Source organism: Amblyraja radiata, chromosome 8 (genome assembly GCF_010909765.2).
Source record: "Amblyraja radiata isolate CabotCenter1 chromosome 8, sAmbRad1.1.pri, whole genome shotgun sequence".
NCBI classification, from domain to species: domain Eukaryota; kingdom Metazoa; phylum Chordata; class Chondrichthyes; order Rajiformes; family Rajidae; genus Amblyraja; species Amblyraja radiata.
Genome location: NC_045963.1, coordinates 30826308 through 30846445, shown reverse-complemented (window position 1 = coordinate 30846445; position 20138 = coordinate 30826308). Strand labels below are relative to the sequence as shown.

At 39.9% G+C, this 20138-nt stretch overlaps 1 protein-coding gene across 1 annotated transcript in view; it reads right to left on the bottom strand.

Annotated features, from left to right (window-relative positions):
• Nucleotides 1-20138, bottom strand: part of fbxo11 (F-box protein 11) — a 102844-nt gene that overhangs the window by 10268 nt on the left and 72438 nt on the right. The window contains exons 6-16 of the mRNA XM_033025495.1: nt 16743-16826; nt 16530-16662; nt 11211-11317; nt 11008-11119; nt 8837-8943; nt 8614-8751; nt 3465-3682; nt 3299-3384; nt 3114-3208; nt 2205-2327; nt 2032-2117 (exon numbers count right to left, since the gene is read on the bottom strand). Coding sequence (XP_032881386.1) covers nt 2032-2117; nt 2205-2327; nt 3114-3208; nt 3299-3384; nt 3465-3682; nt 8614-8751; nt 8837-8943; nt 11008-11119; nt 11211-11317; nt 16530-16662; nt 16743-16826 — 1289 coding nt within the window. The remainder of the gene's footprint in view (nt 1-2031; nt 2118-2204; nt 2328-3113; nt 3209-3298; nt 3385-3464; nt 3683-8613; nt 8752-8836; nt 8944-11007; nt 11120-11210; nt 11318-16529; nt 16663-16742; nt 16827-20138) is intronic.

Genomic DNA, 20138 nt, shown 5'->3' with positions numbered 1-20138 from the left:
GTACTCGCTAGAATTTAGAAGATTGAGGGGGGATCTTATAGAAACTTACAAAATTCTTAAGGGGTTGGACAGGTTAGATGCAGGAAGGTTGTTCCCGATGTTGGGGAAGTCTAGGACAAGGGGTCACAGTTTAAGGATAAAGGGGAAATCCTTTAGGACCGAGATGAGAAAAACATTTTTCACACAGAGAGTGGTGAATCTCTGGAACTCCCTGCCACAGAAGGTAGTTGAGGCCAGTTCATTGGCTATATTTAAGAGGGAGTTAGATGTGGCCCTTGTGGCTAAAGGGATCAGGGGGTATGGAGAGAAGGCAGGTACAGGATACCGAGTTGGATGATCCGCCATGATCATATTGAATGGCGGTGCAGGCTCGAAGGGCCGAATGGCCTACTCCTGCACCTGTTTTCTATGTTTCTATGTTTCTATGTCAATAAGTGCATCTGAAATATAATAATGGAGAATGCAGTACAGCTTATATTTTATGGTATTGGCGTTCTGAATAATAAAATTGTTAAAAGGGTTTCAGATGGCGACAAAAATCATCTCTGAATTAACAAATTAGATACACCAGAGTGAAATCTCTCATGAAGGTCCTCAAGACCCCGCCTGACTTCCAGGAAGCAGATGAAGGGTGAATGGGGAGTTCTCACACTTGTCTGAGTCAAAATCTGCAATCCACATATTCACCCATTTTAATCCATGATTTCTAAACAGCCTTTGCCACCAAAATTCCTCTGCCACCCCGCTATCTTTTGAAAATGTTTCCATTTACACAGAGTTCATATATTGTAAATTAGGCACAGAGTCATGCAACTTCTAAAACATGGGGCAGATCACAGTAGGTGTTCTCAACAACAACAAAATTACAGCATTTGCCCAGAACAAGGCTGCACTCTGCAGTTGAATAAGCAAAATAGCATGAGCAGAAAATATAATAGGACAGTGGCTTTACTGTACTGAACTACAATCCACAAATGCTGTCATTCTTTTACTGTAAAGGGACTTAAATTGTGTTAGGTAAAAAGTGCAACGGTGCCCAGGGAAGACTTTTTGTCCTTTTCATGATTCTACTTATCATTCTCTCCTCTGTTTATGTACCTTTCCAACCTGATTCAATGTTTTCAATAAAATAACGTGGATTACTATCATCTGAGTAAATGCATCATATTTCAGAGCCCAGCAACCTGAAGAAATTTAAAAACTATTGACCAGAAATTCCTGGAGATTTTTCATTGCAAGTAATTCAGAAGAAAAGATACCGCGGAAGTGAAAATTGAATTTTCCACTGATTTATTTCATTTCCATTCAGTTTACCCATTTGCAAACACCTTACCTTCCAATGTGTATTGCAAGTGCTTTCACAGATTTTTCTAATAGACAGCTCTGCAATGTTTAGTATAATACGGCTACCGAGCATTTGTATGTGAAATCCTCTTATGCTGCAATTTCTTGATCTGGTCTGACGCCCCCATTACAGATAAGCCACAAGCCTACATTGCAGTTACTATATAAAAGTACAAACTGCTTTCTAATTCAATACATCCAAGTGGAAGGCAAATCTTCCTTGGTTTGCGGTGTTCATAATCAACTGCACTGTAAATGTGACAAATTAATCTTGATACAAATCATTTTACAATCTACATTTGCATTGTCACATTGCAAAAACTTTTAAAAAATGTTTCAAACACTGAAATACTAGGAATACTATTATCGCAGGCTTGGAGGAAAACTGTGGACACAAGTAAAACTTGGCAGATTTTTTTAAATGGTCATTCGCTGCGTAATATGAAACATTCTTTGAAGTTTTTTCCATTTGTACAAAAAAACTATTTGTAGAAAGTAGGACCTAGCAGCCAAAAGGCAATCTGACCATGCAGTTCACTTTTTGACTTAAAAAGTAAACAGGGTACACTTTACAGCTACGCGATAAACTACGGATTACTGTGCATAATGTTTTCTTCCCATCTGTACTAACAAGACAGAATCAAATATGAAATTTACAACATTGTCCAAGATGAACATGCATCTTACCTGATCTGAACACCTGAGTACATATGATTGTAGATATCATTATCTTCAAGCACTCCATGGCCATTGTCATAGAAGTAAACACCCACCTTACAAAACAAACACTCTTGTCATGGATACTGTAGCATTAGTGACCCACAAGATTCATGAAAACGTCTAACTAAATTGAAACCTACTTGTTTTCCACTATGTATTCTGTTTCGCCGTAGCACTGGCGTACTTCCTGTCGTTACCCACACACCTGCCAGGGTATTACTGTATACTTCATTTTCTTCAATTACACCTTGCCCTTTTTCATGCTTAACAGAAGTCAATAATTTGGAAATTAGTGCAGACTGCCAATACACATTTCTCATCATTTGTGACACTACAATAATTTAGAAAGCAATGTATGCTCAAAATTTTAAAATAAAGAGTGTCAACTTGTACAGAATTATACAAAACTCATTCCCGCCAGTCCACCTCCCTTAAACAGATTTTAGTTTGCTGTGCACCATTCTTTTGTTGATCATATTTCTGATCCCCTTAAAAGAATTAAGGTACTGTGGCAAAAACAGTACATTGGTTTTCCTGGAACAGCAATTGCAATTACCGACATTTAAAAAATCACATTGTTACAACGGGAAAATACGTTGTTTTCAGTTAATCAAAGAACCATGTACCATTTCTACAAACATTCAAACATAAAATTCTAGAAAAAAGGCCTATTAAGAGTATGTAGTAAGTGTATGTGTACTAAGACAGTGGAAATTATAATCACCTGTATAACAATCACACGCGCATTTTAGTCACATTTTATTTTTGCAATTTTAGTTTTCCTGATTATACTTTCTTTACTCTACTTGACAATTCATTCAACAGAAATTCATAAAAGCAGAAAAAACGAAAAAGCTATCACTGAGATTTTCATGTTATAAATCGTTAACAGGATGGTTAAGAAACATTTACAAATTTAACTTCCACATACTACGGTACCTCAAAGAAAAGAAAATCAGGATAATTTAATTTTCTTTTAAGGCTCAGTTTAATCTTACCAATCCACTATTCCCATGCCTAGATCAGCAATGTCCTCATTACAGACTTACCACATAAATACCTCCATGTTGACCATCATGAATTTTATTTTGACGGACAATTGGACAACTATTTGTTCGAATCTGTATTCCAGCTAATGCATTCCCTACAATAAAAAAGGATGCCATTTTTAACCACTGTATACTTAAAAAGTAAAAATGCAAAAGCATAAAGGCATTTATATTCCACAACTTACCATAAATGTCATTTGCCTCTATAAGGCCTCTACCATCTCCAAAGATGTAAACCCCACCCTGATTTCCATTAAAAATGGAATTTCCCCTAGGCAAAGAAAGGATAAATAAACATTAACACGTCTAGAACATTTATTTTGCTAAGTATAATGATAGTCAAAGGCTTACCTAATTGTTGGATCACTGTTTGATGTAATCCATACACCAGCAAAATTATTTGCATATATTTTGTTCTCTAAGAACTGTCCTCGTCCTTTCTCATGAACATAAATTCCTCCTGTTTGACCATGATGGATTTCACATTTAACCACGGTAGGATTTGCATAAGCTTTCACCTCAAAACCAGCTATTCGATTACGATGAATGTTACAGCTTTCAAAGTAACCCTGAAACAAATAAAACCAATATTCTATGATCATTTTTGGTGAAAGTATAAATATGAAGTGCACTGACTATAAATATAATTACAGCATTTTGCTGTGTGACTTACAGATGCTGGAAGAATCAAAACTCTAATCACAAAATACCTCCCTCTCCTCCAAGTCTATTTTTTAAGTTTAGGTTTGAAGGAAATAGAAGATACTCTCATACTCTCACTTTTCCCACAAAATATACAAAGGGTTTTTATAATTTGCTTCCTGAGATACTGTTGGATCAAGATGCAGGTTCAGCCATTTTGTTTCATTAAAGTGAGTGGTAAAATTCCACACCAATATGAGCTGCAAACTTTAGACAGTGTTTGCCTGAGCAAGCAGCAAAGTGCTACCCCAAACAGAATGATGGAGGCAGTCTACAATCAACCTCAAAATCTAAACTCTAGATTAAATGCTAGATAATTAAATCATTAAATTTGAACCACCATGTGTTTGTTCACTTAAGTCCAGTGGAAAAGGAATCAAAATTCAACTTTTGAATCAGAAATTACCCATTTAAGTTCCCTGCCAGATGCTTTTCACTGTACCTCGATACATGTGACAATAAACTAAACTGAACTGAACTACCAAAACATATCTTACAGGGCACCACTCTACTTTTTCTCTGGATGACAGAATACATCTAGGAGATAGATAATCAAAGCACTTAAAAAAAAAAAATCAAGTTTAAGTAAGTCTCACTTAAAGCATTAAACCGCTGCCCTTCAACTTGTGTTTCGCAATACAAATTTCACAAATCGTTATCTTCTTCTACAGGTTCCATTCAGGATTACTGTCTATTACGATGGCGAAGTTTGCATGTTTGCAATAAGTGTCAATTTTATTGAATACTATCCTCATTTTTGTAAGTGCAATAAAACTAACGAATGCTAAGTCATGAATGAAGCAAATCTTCTTCTACCTGAATACTGGGAACCTTAGCTCCTAATTATATCTGTGTTGTCTTCTCACTTACACCAGCTCAAATAGTGTGCAATATGACTCTCCTGTTTCACCCAGAGCTAACTATAAAATCCCACGTGGCTACTGTTCCCATAAGAGGCTAATTTTACATTCACAACACTGCCATAAACACGCAGAATCTCGCATCACTTAATTTTGACACCTCCCAAGGCACCCCCAAATACACATTATCCATAACACAGAAAGAGTCCACTTGAACTACAGAACCATGCCAACTCTTTACAAGCCTCCCGACATTAACTTCACACAAATTCCAGCCTCATCTAGAATTTCACATTAACCTCCCTCAGTTTCGCTTTTGGTAGCGATAAACTGAAGTGACAATAACACTGATAGCTATTGTTTCTTTTCGCTCACTTTGGGAACTGGCATATACAGCGAGTAACTGCTTTCCAAAGCAACTAATATACCACACATTAATTAAGACAAAACCAAATGCTATTTTAATATAGCTGCTTCCCTGCTAAAACTATGAAGCGATGAAAATAATAAAGCAGACAAGGTTTATTGGCTAACAATGCTATTAATTATGTAATTCAGTTTCCAATACGTTGAAAAATAACAAATGAACCAAGTTTGGTTGTCAGCTTTGTAATAATACCGTACAAGGACAATACTAGTTTCTTTAAAATTATATAATTATATAATTGGAGCATTTCACTCATATACTGGAGTAAAAATCCCAAATAAGTGAAGGAAACATTTTCAAAACATTTCCATTGGAAAGCCATTGTGAAATTTATAAAGCCAAGGATGCGTCAAAATCTGCTTTTAGCATGAAGGAAAAGTCTGGACTTTTGTTTATATTGTAAATAACTGTATTCTGGCAAAACAATATTTTCTAACTTTCTTGCATGCTATTTAATTCCAGTAAAATCATAACATTGTTTTGCTAATTAAATATTGGTACGTAAATTTGTTAAGGAGTGGATAAGTTTAAAATAAACGGTTAGATTCAGCAGCAGTGCATATTTTGGATGACCACCATGTTCTAAAACTATGTAATTTAATGATGTCTTGGAAAACTTTTTCAAAATAACAAGATCCGTCTCTGCAGAAAACATTGATATTTTTGATGAGCAGATCAAAACCACTGTGAAGTGTACTTCATGATTGCCATTTCATCTTAAACCCTCTTTTCTGGATCCATTTGAAAGCAAAGAAAAATATTGGACTTTGAGGTTTTGAACCACAAGAATCAAAGCCCATGAAAACATAGAAGGAAACCAAAACATAAGAGTCGTGGCAAAAGGCCCTTGAGGAAAATGATGCACCTTTCTATACTTTCAGTTACCTGGCCACAAGGATGTGACAAACCAACCATAAACAACAGATATGGGTGAGATACCTACATAAGGATTTAATCACATTTTGTCCTTTTGCCTCATATCATTAAAACAATCTAAGACAATCACTTAACACAAAATTGGAGCCAATGTATTATGTCAGCTCCTCAGTGCAAAACCTGACTAATAATGTCATCTGATTAATGTGAGAAAATTGAGAGATATGAGAAAAAAAATCAGTTTGTTAGGACTGAAATGTTTTTCTTTCATGCCAGATGCATCATGCATAATTCAGCAAATGCAATTTTATATAAATTTTGCAAATCTTCACCTCAAAAGTAAAGGTCAGGTAAAATTATCTCCATGCTACAACCTTTCATCCATTCAACATTTAAGCATATAACTATGGTTAACACAATCATACATCTCAGTTTGAAAGCTGATTCAGGAACATACTACATTTAAGAGCTGTAATTTATGATGGATTTCATTAACGGTGAACATGTGTTCAATATTAAAAGACCTAAATAGAGTGAAATCTTAATTAAATGAAATTGAACAAGTACACTTAGGCTACTATAATTATATATAAAACCATTGCAATGGATGAAAAACTATAATTGAAAGGCAATTCTTGAGGTCTCAAAATACCTCAGCCGCATAAATATTTACTCATAAAAACTGTGATAATTCTAAGGACCGGATTGATTATGGTAAATGATGAATGACAAGACATCTTATAAAACACATTTTGAGATATAAAAGATACTTTTTCAATGTCAGGTACATCATTGCTCCAGAAATGACTGAAGAATAATGTCCTATGCATCTTGCTCAAAAAGCACTTCTTGAGTAAAATTTTAATGCATCTAAAACATTTTTATAAGCCACAAGTATAGATGGTTCCAATGAATACAAAAACAGGTTTTGCAAAGTGTGGCAATATCAATACCACTGGTTAAACAGAAATTTGCAATTAAGTCAAGGGATTCTGAAGGAATTGATGTACAAACTCTTCCAGTGGTTATATATGGAAGAACCTTGTTAGGTTTAAAGGAAGTTGCAAACTGATGGAATCGTAATTTAACTTCTCTGAGATCAACATATAGCTTTTGATAGTCTGAAGATGGGTCTCGACCCGAAACGCCGCCCTTTCCTTCTCTCCAGAGATGGTGCCTATCCCACTGAGTTACTCCAGCTTTTTTGTGTCTATCTTCGGTTTAAACCAGCATCTGCAGTTCCTTCCTACAATCTAGCTTTTGATGGTAGAACCATTGAAGGCAGACACAAAATGCTGGAGTAATTCAGCAGAACAGGCAGCATCTCTGGAGGGAAGGAATGGGTGACATTTCGGGTTGAGACCCTTCTTCATTAGAACCATTGAGTTGTGCAGCACAAGAACTGGCACTTTGGACCATCAAACCCACACATTTAAGTTAATCCAATTGTTTAATCTTCTAACATTTCCATCAGCTCCCCAAATATTCTAACATTCATCAACACACTGGGAACAATTTACAGTGGCCAATTAACCTACAAACCCACAGATCTTTGGGATGTGCGAGGAAACTCACTTGGTCAGAGGAAGAATATATACATTATACACAAACAGCACTCAAATTCAGGATTGAACCCAGATCAATGGAACTGTGAGGCAGCAGGCCTACCAGGTCTCTCACAGGGCAAATAACAAACTGCCAGAGGAACTGGGTTAGACAGCACCTGTGGAAGGAAACGGGACAGATGATATGTGTATTATTTTTCCCTTCCGCAGGGCACCTCAGTCTGAAGAAGGGTCTCGACCCGAAACATCACCCATTACTTCTTTCCATAAATGCTGCCTGTCCCACTGAGTTACTCGATCTTTTTGTGTCTATAATAGGACAAATGATACTTTGCAACGGGATACTTCTTCAGACTGGTCTATTTTCTTTTACAGATGCTGTCTGAACCAGAGTTCCTCCAGCATCTCTGGTCTCTTGTATCCCCAGTTCCTCCACTGCATTTCCCCTCAAACATATCACAGAAATAAATTACAAGTCCTTACATTACCTGCTTGAAAATGTTTTACATAGGTCATCTTAGGACTGAAACATGCTAAAATCATCTTGTCTAACAGAATAAAACCAATCTAGTCAAAACTTAATTTAGCTCTGTCAGCAAACATACAATTTGTGTTAACAAGGTCATGGCAATAAATAACCTCATGCCAAAAATAATTGGCATGTATCTTGCAAGTATCTTGCTCCTGATTCCCGTCATCAAATGTCAAAAACAGTTATTTTAAGTAAATTAATCACGGCATCAATTGTGTACCAGAAGCTCTGCTGCAGTGGTATAAATATTTGCAAGTTTGTGAAGCTTCAATAAACCATTTCCAGTTGGCATTTAGGAGATTGATTTCCTTCCTTTTGGGGTTGAGAGAGGGGGATAAAAAAGACACATCACCAATAAAAAGCCTAATTGATTGTAATCAACATCCACAGTAACATGCGAAAGCAAATACTTCTAGTTGAAATTCTGATGAATTGCTACATCCCAAGCCAAACACTCATTCTGTTGATTAATTCAGTAATTATCCACTTCATCATCCACTTCAGCTATCAAATTCTTATCGAAAGTAGTAAGAGTTACCATGCCATGATCAAATGTGAAGACCCCAACATCACGCCCATGGTGAATTTGATTTCTCCTGATGATAGGATTTCCATGGTTTTTTACCCAGATTCCAGCAAGAGCATTGTTTGAAATTTCATTGTCCTCATAAATTCCCTACGAAATAAAAAGATTATACTAAGCTATGGGTCGAAAACAAAACTGTTCAATAAAAAGTCACCTTCATTATGCACTCTCATACCTGTGCGTGATCTGTAATATATAACCCAACGTTTTCACAATCACTAATGTTGCAGTGCTTGATAGTAGGAGATGCTCCTTGACCACTGACACATACAGCAGAGCCAACTGCAACAAACATAGTAATTCAAATTTCACCATTTCAACAAGAAAGAATGATACCTTGGAATGTATACTAACATGAGGCACATAATAAAATTCAAATTTAAAGTTAATGTACATTATTTTTGGATTTCTGAATAGACAAATATTTTATAATACATAACCTGCATTTGTATTTATTTATCATACCAAAGAGACTTCAGACATGATACAGAAGGAGATATTAAACGAAGAGCTATTTATTATAATGGGACAAATTAAAAGCTAGGTTAAAGTAGGTTAAGATGATCTAAATGGAAAACCCTAAGTGGGCTAATGCTGCTTTAGATGTGGCTCCCACTGTGAGTGACTAGTACAGGAAGAGCACTCATGAAGGGGTTTAAAATGTGGAATTTAAATTAAAAAATTGAGACTTTGGAGGCCCCAAATGCCTAAATAAATCAGCATGAAAGAGGCTGTAAGCAAGCAGGATGAATAGCGACGGGATGATTTAGGCACCATTAAATTCACTGGATTGGGATATTGGTCAATAGGGCACTGATAAATTAATGTGTGCAGCTGATGGCTTCAGTGGCAGAGGGGATGAGCTGAAGTGACAATTAATGTTACAGCAGTAAGTCGGAGTGGCCTCTGGGATGGAAATGGTTAGGATTATGTTTTAAAACAACAGCATGTTACAAATGGACTGGTTATCAACTTGAAAATCTGCAAGGAGCCAGAAGATACTATTTCATTTTTAATTGCAGTACCTCCATTTTTAATTGAATGAAGCCAACAAATTAAATGGCTCGATGGTTCTTTATTTTGTAATATTATTTACATATCCAAAGTACACCAATAAAGCAACAGCTGCAATAATACCCATGATAAGGTACTAGACACGCATGCGCTGACTATAGCAGGGCTCTAATTTATTTCCTTTCCTCACCACCCCACATCTGAAATCCAGTCCCCACCCAGTCCATGATCAAAGTTTTTGTGAAGGGGGATGGGTGGACATGGGAAAAAAATGAGCAAGAGGGTAAAATGGATATATGAGCATCATTTGAGGCTGAATTCATGAATATAAGGTCACTTACAACACCCATCATATACAGATTTTTTTTGGAAGCTGGTTTTAATGCACCAAGTAAATGGATCTCACAGACCAATAAAGTGGACGAGGGAGAACAAAAGTAGCTGAGTTGGGGTTAGTGACAAAACGAGGGAAATGCATTTTCTTTACTATTTCATTTTGTGGCTTATATTTGGTAGAACAGCAGACAAGTTGGGAAAACCTTTAGTTTTGCCAATGCTCAGTCACAAACGCTAACAGTAAAAATTGAGGAAGAATCCCTGCCTGTTTCTATTCGGCTAACATGAACAGAAAGAGGACAAGGCAGAAGAGAAGATGAAGAAAATGGTGAAGCATAAGGTGGATAATAAAGCAGCCTACATTTTCCATACTTACCCCAAGAATATGAAACTAGCAAGCCATACTATTTAAAATAAAAACTGACAATGCTGGAAACACTCAGCAGGTCAGGCAGCATATATGGAAAGAGAAACATAGTTAACATTTCAGGTCTTTCATCAGAACTGGGAAAGAATGAAAACTATTTTTAGCAGAGAAGGTGGAAGAGGGATGGTGACTAATTATCTAAATGGAATGAAAATGGAAGAAAAAAAAGAAACAACTTTTGGTGAACAGAATCAGGAACAGAGAGCAAAGATAAAAGCAGAATGGAACAGAAATAAGAACAAAGATGAGAGATGGGTAATGGGCATATTCATGTACGTGACCTGAAACCTTAACTTTTTTTCCAGATATTGTATGACCTGCAGTGTTTCCAGCATTTTGTTTTTATTTCATATTTATTGACTTCCACATACGTATACATTGATTTTGTAAATGTTAACAGCACACAAAGTTAAAATAAAATTCAGTAAACACCAGTTTGCTTATTTTATAACAAAAATGTACTAAAGACAGGGCTATCTATAAATACAAGACATTCAAAGTCTGAATGTTAGTAGCAAAATAGCTTAAAACACGTTCAGGCTCATTAAGCCGGTAACGGTGATACTGACCTGTGCAAGTACTGCGAATGATACAGTGATCTATTATCGGACTGCAATTCACAGTGATCTCCAAACAATGGTGTGCATTATGGTGCTGTGCTGATTTATCATCAGGATTAAACTAGAATAAAGAAGCGCAGGCTTAAGTACATTGTCCATCGGTTAGTTCTATTATCAAATTATTTCAAACCCATTCATTTCATAGCACTTACCCTAATTGTCATATATCCAACATAGGCATCCTCTGAACCTTCCATAAATACAAAGGTAGAATCCCTAGTATTTTCAATTATAACTTTATCTGCAACTTTGCCTGGTGCTGAAAGTGCATTGAAGCAACACGTTAGCAAAACACTACTGTCCACATAAATGACCTTTTAAATAGTGTATTCCTGCATGCAGAGGGTCTGTATTCCTAGAAAACCATTGTACCACAAATTTCCGTAATGTAAATCGTTTTCCCCGATTGAACCTCATAGTATAAGTGGAGATGCTTTCCAAGGTAAGTTTTTCTCTCAACAGCAATGCCCCACAATTTGCAAGGGAGTTCTGATTGCATTGTAGGAAAAAGCAAAAAGTTGCATTAATTTACTAGAAATTGTTTTTTTATTATTTGATAAAGTAAAAATTACATAATAGAGATTGCTTTGTCTGTTTCTAAAGCAATTCCCTTAAATGGCTGTCTGCTGTGAACCGGCAGCCTTGGTAAACTAGTTCAGTTCTCTGCATACTTTGCAGCGATTTACTTTATTTGCCTATCTATCTTTCTGACAAGTTCTGCAAGAATGAATTTTTATTCCATATCTCAAAATTTTGAATGGCGATTTGTGAATTCTATAAGTGTAAATATCCATCACCCAAATGGCTGCCCCTTGGGGGGGGGGGGGGAGAAGTATAGCATTTAGACGTATTTTGCTAATATCTAGTCCTAACGTGTCAAATAATATAGCACCCATTTCTAGTTAATTAAAACAACTATTTCCTTTTGCCTACAATACAATCAGAACTCCGCTTTTAAATTTATCTAAAATGTTTTTTTTTTTAACTAGACCCTGGCTATACATTTTAGGTCTCACTTATTCAAGAAGTTTTTCTTATCTCTGCTCCACTTCTCCAAGTTCATTCTCCCTTTCAGGCCAAGGGACAACAAGCACCAAGAATCAAAAGACAACATGGATAGATGATGCTTCAGGTTGGGACCCAGGGTTCCCCAGAGATGCTGCCTGATCCGCTGAGTTACCCCAGTACTATGTCTTTATTTTTGTAAACCAGTATTTGCCGTTCCTTGTTTCTACTTCACCAGGCACCAAAAAGCCAGCGAGTCTAACAACAGTGGTGGGAAATACTAGATCTATCTGTATTTAGAAAAGCGAGGACAGATGAACAGAGCTGCCTCAGTTCTGCCAAAGTTTTCTCAGAGCATTTCAGTATTCTAGTACCTGAAACCCAGTATTTTGCTGAGGAAATCAGTATTTTTACGCGGTGCCATTTTGCTTTTTTTTATTTTTATTTTATGTGCGGTCATACCCATGTAAGAGTATAAGAATGCATAAAATGTTCATTGTGAATTTGTAAGATGGTTTATTGTGTATTATACGTCATAGCTGCTTCTTGCATTTGGCCAGAAGTTTATAATTGAATGTCATTTGGTAGCAATGTTTCACCATGGCCTGGGGAAATCTCTCTCTCTCTCGCTCTCTCTCTCTCTCTCTCTCTCTCTCTCTCTCGCTCTCTCTCTCCCCCTCTCTCCCCCCCCGCTCTCTCCCTCCCTCTCTCTCTCTCGCACGCTCTCTCTCCCACTCCCCATTCCTGGAATCATTTGGCATTTTGCAAAGACAACTGCATCTGCAGTTCCTTCCTATTGAAGAAGAACCCTCGCCCAAAACAACTCCTACAGGCATGATAGTCACCTCCAGAAAAAAAGTAGGAAGTATTGGCCGGGGGTCCAGGAGGCCGGTTAGGCCCCCCCCAGTGGGGGTTCAGGGGGCTCCTGCGTTTTCAATAAATTGAAAGTAATTCCCAAGCTTTATGCTGGTAGTTTACATAACAGAAGCTTAAACATTTTCTCACACATAACCAGTAAAATAACCCCCAAAGATAAATATTTCATGAAATAAATGACTTCAAATAACTAAAAAAATCTTTACAAAAATGTTGCCTGAAATGTCTCTTTGCCTAGCACTGTGTGCAAACAGCAGAGAAAAAGTGTTGACTGCAGCCATCTTAGAAACATAAAAAATAGGTGCAGGAGGAGGCCATTCGGCCCTTCGAGCCAGCACCGCCATTCATTGTGATCATGTTGATCGTCCCCGATCTATAACCCGTGCCTGCCTTCTCCCCATATCCCTTGACTCCATTAGCCCCTAGAGCTCTATCTAACTGTCTCTTAAATCCATCCAGTGACTTGGCCTCCACTGCCCTCTGTGGCAGGGAATTCCACAAATTCACAACTCTCTGGGTGAAAACGTTTTTTCTCACCTCAGTCTTAAATAACCTCCCCTTTATTCTAAGACTGGCCCCTGGTTCTGGACTCGCCCAACATTGGGAACATTGTTCAGTCCTTTTATAATTTTATATGTTTCTATAAGATTCCCCCTCATCCTTCTAAACTCCAGTGAATACAAGCCTAGTCTTTTCAATCTTTCCTCATATGACAGTCCCGCCACCCCAGGGATCAATCTCGTGAACCTACGCTGCACTGCCTCAATCACAAGGATGTCCGTCCTCAAATTAGGAGACAAAAACGTCACCCAATACTCCAGATGTGGTCTCACCAGAGCCCTATACAACTGCAGAAGAACCTCTTTACTCCTATACTGAAATCCTCTTGTTATGAAGGCCAACATTCTATTAGCTTTCTTCACTGCCTGCTGTACCTGCACGCCAACTTTCAGTGACCGGTGTACAAGGACATCCAGGTCTCGCTGTACCTCCCCCTTACCTAACCTAACCCCATTGAGATAATAATCTGCCCCCTTGTTTTTGCCACCAAAGTGGATAACCTCACATTTATCTATATTATACTGCATCTGCCACGCATCTGCCCACTCACTCAACCTGTCCAGGTCACCCTGCAACCTCCTAACATCCTTCTACGGCTTCAGTAAGGGAAGCTGGTTGGTAATTGGTCGCAACACCCCTCGGACACTGCGTCTGATTGGCCACCGAGTGACCAGCGCATTATGTGATTGGACACAATGCCCTTTCAAGACAGCGGCTGATTGGACGGGAGGAAACCGATTTGTTGATTGGATGGGAATTTTAAGGGAAGCTGGTCGGTGATTGGACACAACCCCCTTAGAGACAGTGGTTGATTGGCCGCCAAATAATCGGGCAAAAAAAATTGACAAATATGAAAACAAAAAAAAATCGGAATTCCGATTTAAATCGGAAGAATATCATGCCTGATCTGCAGTTCCTTCCTATTGAAGATGAACCCTGGCCCGAAAAAACTCCTAATCCATTCCCTCCACAGATGCCGCCTATTCCTCCAGCACTCTTGTGTTTATTATTTAACTCTGAAATTGAAGATGGACACAAAAAGCTGGAGTAACTCAGCGGGAAAGGCAGCGACGCTGGAGAGAAGGAATGGGTGACGTTTCAGGTCGAGACCCTTCTTCAGACTGAACTGAACCCTCGTCGATGAGAGTACTTGTGATTGTCCTGCAACCCCCCCCCCCCGCCGGATTGCAGGACGGGGTCCAACAGGTCCCACATGGTCTATATCTCTCTAAATCTCTCCATGCCTCCCGTGGGGGCTATGGGTGAGTGGCGTAATATTGTGTTGGGGGATCAGGCCTCCCATGTGACAGGGACCCAACGGGTCCCAGTTGTTCTAGTCTATATTATTTATCGGTATAACAATGTTGATAACATGTTTAGTAAGTTTCAAACAACACTAAAACTGGAGGTGCAGTAAAGGGTGAAAAGTGTGATCCAAGATTCCAACAGGGTGTAGATGAACTGGAGAATTGGGTCAATGATAGCAGATGGAATTTAACTCAGGCAAGTGCAAAGTGCTGCATTTTAGTAAGTTCACCCAGGGCAACACGCACAGTAAACGGTGGGATCCTGGAGAGTGTTGTAGAACAGGGAGACCAAGGGGTTAGAAACATAGAAACATAGAAAATAGGTGCAGGAATAGGCCATTCGGCCCTTCGAGCCTGCACCGCCATTCAATATGATCATGGCTGATCATCCAACTCAGTATCCTGTACCTGCCTTCTCTCCATACCCCCTGATCCCTTTAGCCACAAGGGCCACATCTAACTCCCTCTTAAATTCGGTTTCAGGCACATAGTTCTCTTGAAGTCACTACACAGATAGGCAAGGTGGTGCAGGCAGCGTTTGGCATGGTGGTCTTCATCTATCAGCCATTGAGAACCCATTGGAATGTCATGATGCAACTGGAGAAGCTTTTGGTGAGACCACGCGTACCACTGTGTACAGTGTAGGAAGGAACTGCAGATGCTGGTTTAAATCGAAGATAGACACAAAAGGCTGGAGTAACTCAGTGGGACAGGCAGCATCTCTGGAGCGAAGCAATGGGTGATGTTTCGGGTCGAGACATTTCAAATCTGAAGAAGGGTCTAGACCCGAAACGTCACCCATTCCTTTTCTCCAGAGATGCTGGCTGTCCCGCTGAGTTACTCCGGCTTTTCGTGTCTATCTACTGTGTACAGTTCTGGTCATACAGCTATAGGAATTTCAGAGTGTAAAAAAAATGGACGAGGCTCTGACTGGAAGGCTTTTTATAAAGTGGGACTGGATAGGCTGTGACATTATCCTTGGAGGTGACCTTATAGAGGTATATAAAATCATGAGAAACGTACATAAAATGGATAGGTACAATCTTTTTCCCTGGTAAGGGAACCAGAGTCTAAAAGTAGAGGGCAATGATTTAAGGTAAGAAAAGAAAGAATTAAAAGGGACACAAGGGGCAACTTTTTTCCCCCCCACAGAGAATAGTGGGTAGATGGAATGAGCTGTGATGGCTGGTACAATAACAGTGTATAAAAAACATTTGGTCAAGCACATGGATAGCAAACATTTTAGAGGGACATGAACCAAATGCAAGCAAATAGGGCAGGTAGACTTCTTAAGGGCCTGTCCCACTTGGGCATCATTTGCGCGTCACGCAGGTGGCGCGCAAAGATTTTGTAAATCCCAAAATCCTGGGGTGCTGCGCGCGACACTGCCTACGTCACCACGCACCATGCACGCATCACGTGCATGTCACGACGCGCGCGTCGTGAGATGTAAATGATGCCACGTAAATGACGCGCAAATGACGCCCAAGTGGGACAGGCTCTTTAGTTGCATTGATGAGTTGCGCCAACATGCTTTTCTGTGCTGTATATCTCTGTGACTTTATGACCTTAATTAGCACTGTGAACTGATGAGGAATTCAGCCATATTATACTTTAAACTATGAATTATGGAAGGGAAACAGCCTAACATTAATTAAATATCCAAACCGTCAAAACACAACTAATATATTTTAATGCCATTTTTTTGCTTTGCACATTTACCTGCACCAATCATAGTAATAGGGGATTCGATATAGATCCACTCATCAGTGTATGTACCAGAGTGTACAAAGATAAGGCCATCAAAATGAGCTTCCTGAACACCTCCCAAGGCATCTTCAATTGTATCATAATACTATCAAAGAAAATAAACACAATTTAGCTCAAGTACTACATGTTTTTGTAGTGTAGATTCTGAGAAAGAGCCATTCTTACCAACATATTTTCTCTTCCTTTATACCTTGCTGTACTACTGTAAAAGTGTTCTGCAAATCCAGGCTTTACGTGAGCTCCTTTATACTAAAATGCAAAGTGAAAAACTAGTAAAATATTAATGCATGACAGCATTTCAGTTAGAAGTCCGATCAAAGCTCAAAACAAATACTTCCTATAATGGAATCATTTGTACTGATAACCATCATCGCGTCAGACCAAAACAAACCAACACACAACCAAATATGTTTAATATTCTTTAGCAGAACCTCCCTGTTTAATACACAAAAAAACCAAAACAAATGCCAGAGGAACACACAAGGCTAGGTAGCATTTGCTGGGGCAAACAAACAGATGATATTTTCAGTCAGGGCTGTTCTTCAGTCGCCACTGCAGACCCCACTTTCCACCTATCACTTGGCAGATTGTCTCTCCCCCACCGGCTCCCACACCCCCATTTTTTTTCCAGCTTTCGCCTCCCTACTACAAGCAGTCTGAAGGGTTCTGGCCCAAAACGTCATCTGTCCAATCCCTCCACAGATGCTGCCTGACTCCCAGTTGCTCCAGCACTTAGTGTTTTGTTTAAGAGTCCGCCACTTGCAGTTCCTTGTGTCCACACTCTGAAGTTTATTGTTTTACTTAATTAGAAATAATTCCTGCATCTTTCTCCAAAGTTCATGAGCTGCGGACATTAATCCCGGTTTTAGCCAGCTTGAATGGCTTACATTTTTTAAGACGGTGTAAAAATAATTCATGTTGGATTTATGTTTAATTTAATCTTGTGTGCTGTTAACACATTACATCAGGGGATATGATTACATTTCATGCCCATCTGTGATCTTCTATTTTCTGCCTCACTCATCTTTCGCTTTTCTCTTCTGTGGCTTATTCCATTGATATCTCTCCTGTGATGCTTTTTTGTTCAATTTCCATTCTATTCAGATAAATAGACAGGCTTACTAGTTTCATATTCTTGGAGGGAAAGAGGGAAATGCAAGCTGCTTTATCATCCCCATTAAAAGCTGCTATCTCTCATTCTCTTTGATTTTGCTGATGTCACGTCTTTTTGTGGGTCTTAGCTCTAAGAGAGAGAAGGGGGGGAGAGAGAAGGGGGAGGGGGAGAGAGGGAGAGGGAGAGGGTAGAGGGAGGGAGAGGGAGGGGGAGGGGAGGGGGTGGGGGAGGGGGAGGGGGAGAGCGGGAGAGGGAGAGGGAGAGGGCGGAGGGAGATGTGAGAGTGAGAGGGAGAGGGAGCGGGAGGAAGGGGAGCGGGAGAGGGAGAGGGAGAGGGAGCGGGAGAGGGAGAGGGAAGAGGGAGAGGGGAGAGGGAAGAGGGAGAGGGAGAGGGAGAGGGCGAGGGGAGAGGGCTGAGGGAGAGGGAGAGGCGAGAGGGAGAGGGAGAGGATGAGAGGGGAGAGGAGAGAGAGAGAGAAGGGGAGAGAGGAGAGGAAGGTGGGAGAGGAGAGAGACAGGGGGAGGAGAGAGAGCGAGACGGGGGAGGAGAGAAGAGAAGGGGGGGGAGAGAGAGAGAAGAAGGGGTCGAGGAGAGAGGAGAAGAGGGAGAGGGGCGAGATGAGAGAGAAGGGGAGAGAGAGAGAGAGAAGGGGGAGAGAGAGAGAGAGAGAAGGGGGAGAGAGAGAGAGAGGGGAGAGAGAGAGAGAAGGGGGAGAGAGAGAGAGAAGGGGGAGAGAGAGAGAGGGGGGAGACAGAGAGAGAGAAGGGGAGAGAGAGAGAGAAGGGGGAAAGAGAGAGAAAAGGGGGAGAGAGAGAAAGAGAAGGGAGAGAGAGAGAGAAGGGAGAGAGAGAGAGAGAAGGGGGAGAGAGAGTAGGGGGAGAGAGAGAAGGGGGAGAGAGAGAAGGGGGAGAGAGAGAAGGGAGAGAGGGAGAGAGAGAGGGAGAGAGAGAGAGAGAGGGGGAGAGGGAGAGGGGAGAGAGAAGGGGGAGAGAGAGAGAAGGGGGAGAGAGAGAGAGAAGGGGGAGAGAGAGAGAGAAGGGAGAGAGAGAGAGAAGGGGGAGAGAGAGAAAGAAGGGGGAGAGGGAGAGAGAAGGGGGAGAGGGAGAGAAAAGGGGGAGAGAGAGAAGGGGGAAGAGAGAGAAGGGGGAGAGGGAGAGAAAAGGGGGAGAGAGAGAGAAAAGGGGGAGAGAGAGAAAGAGAAGGGGGAGAGAGAAAGAGAAGGGAGAGAGAGAGAGAAGGGGGAGAGGGGGAAAGGCACGGGGGTGGAAGGGAGGGGGAGTGATCTCCCACCCCTGTCCCATTGTGAGAGCATATGTAAATGAGATCCATTGTGATTAGACATCTGTGAGATGGCACTGACTCATGCAGCAGTTTGACACACACACACAGTTTTGAAACTATATAGAAGATTGGTTAGGTCTCATCTCAGTATTGTGTACAGTTTTGGTTACAGGATGAATGTGGAGACTTTGGACAGGTTTACCAGAATGCTGCCTGAATTAGAGGGTTTTAGCTATAAAGAGAGGTTGGACAAACATGTTCTGTTTTTTCTGGTGTTTAAAGGTTCAGGGGAAACCTGTCAGAAATATATAAAATGATGAGAGGCATAGATAAAGTAGTCAATCTAAGACTGGAGGCATAGCCATATAAAGTAAGAAAGGCAAGGTTGAAAGGTGATGTTCTTTTATGAAGAGACTGGCGGGTGCCTGGAACTCAGTCAGGAGCGGTGGTGGAGGTGGAAACAGATATGAAACAGTAGCATTTAAGAGGCTTTTAGATAGGCACATGGATATGTTGGAAATGGAGGGGTATGGATCACGTTTAGGCTGAGGAGATTAACATGACATGATGTTTGGCAGAGACATTGTGGGCTGAAGGGCCGATTCCTGTGCTGTATTATGTTCTAAATACACTCTAGGATAGGAAGCAGTGATGTAACGAAAACAGTACACTCCCTCATGTCCTTTCTCTTGCCCATCCCATAACCCACTTTGCATCTCCCTCTTTAAGCTTTCCTGATCTGTGTAATTCAATTATCTGAAGATATATTAAAATCACAAGACACATTCATAATTTCAAACCCACATATCAATAAAACTAAAATATTTTAGTGGTAATCTAATAGAATAAGAACAGAAAACACTTGAAATATTCAGCAAGTCGCAGAAACACTTCACATTTCAAGTCATGGGCAATAGTTATTATAAATCGTGCTTATTATCTGGTGTGCTTAGTCTTTAACCTTACCGTAGCGGACCCAGAACTGCATTGGAGTAGGGTACTGACGTATTTATAACCTAATAAACATTTTTCATAAACTGAAGTAAATATCTATATTTGCCCAAATTTATTCATTTAATTTACTTTTCCTCTCAAAAAACAAGTTCTGTTAATTAATATAATACTGCTCACATTTTTTTTAATTCGGAAAGGAATTTGTAATGAC